The 4,530-nt window shown below is 59.6% G+C and overlaps 1 protein-coding gene across 1 annotated transcript in view; it reads right to left on the bottom strand.

Annotated features, from left to right (window-relative positions):
• ABCB6 (ATP binding cassette subfamily B member 6 (Langereis blood group)) overlaps nt 1-4,234 on the bottom strand; it is a 6,235-nt gene extending 2,001 nt beyond the window's left edge. Inside the window, exons 1-14 of the mRNA XM_008628771.2 lie at nt 3,682-4,234; nt 3,010-3,147; nt 2,537-2,726; nt 2,237-2,329; nt 1,788-1,980; nt 1,587-1,708; nt 1,396-1,505; nt 1,242-1,307; nt 981-1,106; nt 816-892; nt 648-711; nt 466-551; nt 303-360; nt 19-123 (exon numbers count right to left, since the gene is read on the bottom strand). Coding sequence (XP_008626993.1) covers nt 19-123; nt 303-360; nt 466-551; nt 648-711; nt 816-892; nt 981-1,106; nt 1,242-1,307; nt 1,396-1,505; nt 1,587-1,708; nt 1,788-1,980; nt 2,237-2,329; nt 2,537-2,726; nt 3,010-3,147; nt 3,682-4,197 — 1,944 coding nt within the window. The 5' untranslated portion in view covers nt 4,198-4,234. The remainder of the gene's footprint in view (nt 1-18; nt 124-302; nt 361-465; nt 552-647; nt 712-815; nt 893-980; nt 1,107-1,241; nt 1,308-1,395; nt 1,506-1,586; nt 1,709-1,787; nt 1,981-2,236; nt 2,330-2,536; nt 2,727-3,009; nt 3,148-3,681) is intronic.
• Nucleotides 4,235-4,530: the final 296 nt, after the last annotated feature.

Genomic DNA, 4,530 nt, shown 5'->3' with positions numbered 1-4,530 from the left:
GGAGGCCCTCCCCCTCACCTGGGAGATGTCCTGCCCATCAATGCGGATGCAGCCACCCCGCACATCGTAGAAGCGGAAGAGCAGACGGATGATGGTGCTCTTTCCAGAGCCTGAAGGTCCCACCTGCACACAAAGGTAAAGGGACTTGGAGATTGGAAATTCCCAGCTCCTGGAGACCAGGGGCTGGACAGGAAAGGGCTGGCCCTGCTGGGGGTCTGTCCTTCCCACCTTCATATTTTCCAGCCTCTCTACCCCCATCCTTCCCTCCCACAGTGAACACACACTCAAGGTCCCGGTCTCACCAGAGCCAGGGTCTGCCCAGGCATCACAGAGAAAGAGACATCCTGCAGGATTTCCTTCCTGGGAGATGGAGATAGAGAGGGGCTCAGGGCCACTCCATGGCCCCACAGTCCTGTGCCAGATCCCATAGCAGATTTGTCCCACCCTGTGCCCAGTGCCCCATACCCATCCATGTAGCTGAAGTGCACGTTCTCAAACTCGATCTGCCCAGCCTCCAAGTGCAGGTCGCTGGCGTTCACCACATCTTTCACCTGCCGAAGGAGAGGTGCAGCCTCAGAGCCAGCCTATCCCCAGGGCAGGACCATGGGCTGAGCCAGGGAGCAAGGTCCAGGAAAGGTGGCACCCACCTCCTGGTCCTCGTGGAAGAGCTCAAACATGTTTTCCATGTCCACAAAGGAGTTCTGGATCATCCTGAAGAGGGCAAAGACCAGAGGGAAGAGTTTGGGGGAGGACATACTGACCCAGTCACCCACAGAGAGGGGGACACCAGGTACCTCCACAGCTCCCAGCATTACCTATAATAAGTCCCGAACCAGTTGAGTGGTGTGTAGAGCTGAATTATGTAGGTGCCAAAGAGGACAAAATCTCCCACCTGGAAGGGACAGGGTATAGGGGTCCATAACCACCAGCCCCAGGGCCCCACCTCAGCAGGGGTCTGCACAGGCTGGCACCAGCCTTACCTGCAGCTTGTTTTCGGTGACAAAGTAGGCACAGAGCAGGGACCCTGCCAGCAGCCCCAGGCCAATGACCAAGTTCTGGGTCTGGTTGAGGAGGCCCAGAGAGGCACTGACCTTCCACTCTGAGACCTGGAAGAAACAAGGTCCCGTGGGATGTTGCTGCCTCCAAACCAGACCCATGGTGATCTCCATCATCCCCACAGGTGCCTGTGAGGTTTGACTTCTTCCCCCTTGGTGCCCCCAAAGGTGCTGAGCATCCTGTACCTGGTACTTGACAATGGCATCGTTAAAGCGGTTCACCTCATAGCTCTCTGCATTGTAGTACTTCACCTACAGGACACAGAGCTGGTATCAGTGCCCAAATAGTCCCCTGCAGCACCAAGCAGTGCTCAGTGACCACCCCCAATGCCTACAGTACCGTCTCGAAATTGAGGAGCGAGTCCACGGCCCGGGACTTGGCCTCATTGTCCCGTGTGTTCATGTCCCGACGGTACTTGGTTCTCCACTCGGTGATGAAGATGGTCAGAGCTGTGGACAGGAGGAAGCTGCATTGGAAGGCTCCTGCCACCCCACAGCCTGGCAGCCCTGCACCCTGATCCCCCCACTCACTCAGGTATAGGCTCATACACACGAAGATGATGAGGCCAAACCAGGCGCTGAAGACCGAGGTGAAGTAAACTATGCTGATGACGATATCCGCAATGGTGGGGACAATGCTGAAGACAATGTAGCTGGGGGGTGGGAAGGGGGATGGGGCATCAGCCCAGCTCGGTGGGGCTGCCCGGCCACCCCCCACGGACACATTCTGACCTGAGCAGGCTGTTGATGCTGCTGGTGCCCCGGTCCACGCTACGCAGGACCTCACCAGTGCGACGCCCCAGGTGCCAACGCAGGGACAGCCCGTGCAGGTGGGCAAAGAGCTGCACCTGCACCTGCCGGTTGGTGAACTGCTGCACCCACACCCACAGGAAGGTGCGCAGGTTGCTCACAAAGCCAGTGGAACCTGCAGGGCAACATGGAAATATCAGCTGAGATCAGCCCCACTGGGGCATGCAGCCGACTTCAGAAAGCCCAGCTGGGAAAGGGGGATTTGGGATGAAGCCCACTCACTCTCCCTAACCTGGGACCAGCCCTGGTTGCTGATTCCAAGAGAGAGCAGCAGTGATGGGGCATATGGGCTTCCCTGGCCACCCGAGCACTGGTATGATGTGCTCAATATCGTCTCTCGTCAGTGCCCCATCCTTCCCAGTGGTCCTTACCAGCACCTCCACCTTGCAGGAACTTCAGCCCCACATAGCTGCAGACAGTCCAGGCCAGGGTGTGCCAGGGAGCGCCCACTGTCAGCTCATTCACTGTGGGAAGTGTGCCAAGGGTGAGGATGGAGGGACAGGGAGCATCCCAGGGTGCCTGTGGGAACCAGCCCCAGCAGCCAGCGCTGGACCCTGACCCCCTGGACTCTGCTCCTGCCAAACCCCCGCAGCCCTCCAGGTCACTTGCACACCCCCCAGCACTTGGTGAGGCTGTGGCGAGCCTCACACACCAAGCTCCAGGTGCCTCACCGATGTTCTTGTAGTAGATGGGGACGAAGACATTGATGGCCCGCTCCAGCCCCATGAGTGCCATGCAGAACAGCACCAGCCCCTGCAGCAGGTGGTTGCCCCTTGGCCACATGTACGGCACCAGTAGCCGCAGCTTCCTCCGGAAATCCTTCCAGGTGGAGGTCGTCCTGCTGGCATCAGTCAGGAGTGGCTGGGGGAGAGCAGACCAAGGAGTCATTGCCCTGGCACCCCAACCCAGCTGGCAATGGCCCTGGACAATATCCCAAGAAAACCAGCCCCACTCCAGAGTGCCTACTCCATCCTCCAAACAGGACTGACAGCATCCTACTGACAGCAAGCAGGGAGCTTAGGCAGCCCTAACCTTGTTCCTCCCACATCTCGTGAAGATGCTGATCCCAGGGCAGCTGTATTTCCATTTTATCCGCAGCGCCCTCCTGGCTATATCCTAAAACTGCTTCAGTCCCAGGACTCACCTGGTTGTTTTCCACATCCCGCTCCTCCTCATTCACCAGAAGCATGTAGGGCTTGTGAGGCAGCCCTGGGGCCTTCATGCCCAGGACAAAGAGCATGAATGTGCAGATGTAACGCAGCAGCCAGAAGCCAAACTGCACCTGAATGGAGAGTGAGAGTTCAGTGTCTCAGATGGACCTCTGCACAACCCTGGGCATGGGATGGGTATGATCTCAGAGAGACAATGAGCAGGGCATGGGGATGGGGTCCAGTGTACCAGGGGACAGCCCATGCAGCTCAGTGGGAGTCCCTGCTTGAGCACAGCACCTCAGGCAGCACCCAGACCCCCTCCCTCCTTCCTCCCCGCCTCATCTGGCTCCATGCCCTCTGGCTGGTGCACCTACCCTAAGGGGTGCAGGGAGCAAAGGGCTGTGGGAAGCAGGCAAACACCCCTACTTCTGCACCTGGGTCTGGGCCTGGTAGAAGCAGGAGCTGAGCTGGGTGGGGGCATGGAGAGGTGTGTGCTAGCTGGGCTTGGGACTGAAACATCTGGCAGATGTGTGGGTGCAACCCAGGACTGTATACACCCTGGGTATGGCAGGTCATGACATGCATACTCCATCCCCACACCATCATGTGGCAGCCCTTCCCTCCCTCAAAAGCACTGTTTCCCTGCCCACAGCCTCCCAGCCCACCTTCTGGTTGGTGTCCTCCAGTGCCCACCACCACAGAGGGCTCCTCCAGCACACCAGGGTCAGGTTCTCAGCAGCAAAGGCCAGTGCCCAAAAGAGGAGGAGGACAGTGCCATGGCCCCGTGTCCGGTCATGGGCCAGCACCCGGGTATGCTCCAGCTGCAGGAGGCCAATGGCACAGCCCCAGCTGAGGGTCCAGAGGCAGGCATGCAGCAACATATACCCATAGAGCCGTCTCAGCCCCACTCCTTGCCACAGCAGCCCACCAAAGGGCTGCAGGGCCAGGAACAGGGACAGCAGGACCTGGATGCGGTAGAGGCGGGAGCGGGGAATGTACTTGGGCTCCATGGCACGGCTGAAGCGGGCGTAGCAGGCATACTGCAGGGCGCCCAGCAACAGGCAGACGCTCAGCAGCACGGACGGCACCAGCGTGAAGAAGAAGCAGGGCTGGGAGCCCTGCTGGACCCAGGCCTGGGTGATGGAGTTGTTGCCCTCACAGTAGCCTCCCAGCACGGCCATCCTGGCAGGTCACCAGCTGCGGAGAGAAGAGAGCACGAGGCAAGGTTTCAGGACTCACAGTGGGACAGCACGGCCAAGCAGCAAGGGCCCTCATGGGGCAGGGGCAAGTACTACTGGACATGGACACACAGGAGATGCTGCATGCAGCACACACACAGCGGTGCATGCAAGCAGGGCCAGTTTTGCATGGGGATGGCCACACCTGCTGTGTGCCCTGGACGGGAGCACAACACTGGGCCCTCCAGAGCCACCCAGCCCCTGGGGATGCCCTCGGACATGACAGCGGGAGCCGCAGGGATAGAAAGGCAGAGTGAAGCTGGGACCAGTCTCAGG

Source organism: Corvus brachyrhynchos, unplaced genomic scaffold, assembly GCF_000691975.1.
Source record: "Corvus brachyrhynchos isolate BGI_N302 unplaced genomic scaffold, ASM69197v1 scaffold490, whole genome shotgun sequence".
Taxonomy (NCBI): domain Eukaryota; kingdom Metazoa; phylum Chordata; class Aves; order Passeriformes; family Corvidae; genus Corvus; species Corvus brachyrhynchos.
This window is presented reverse-complemented; position numbering and strand designations above follow the sequence as displayed.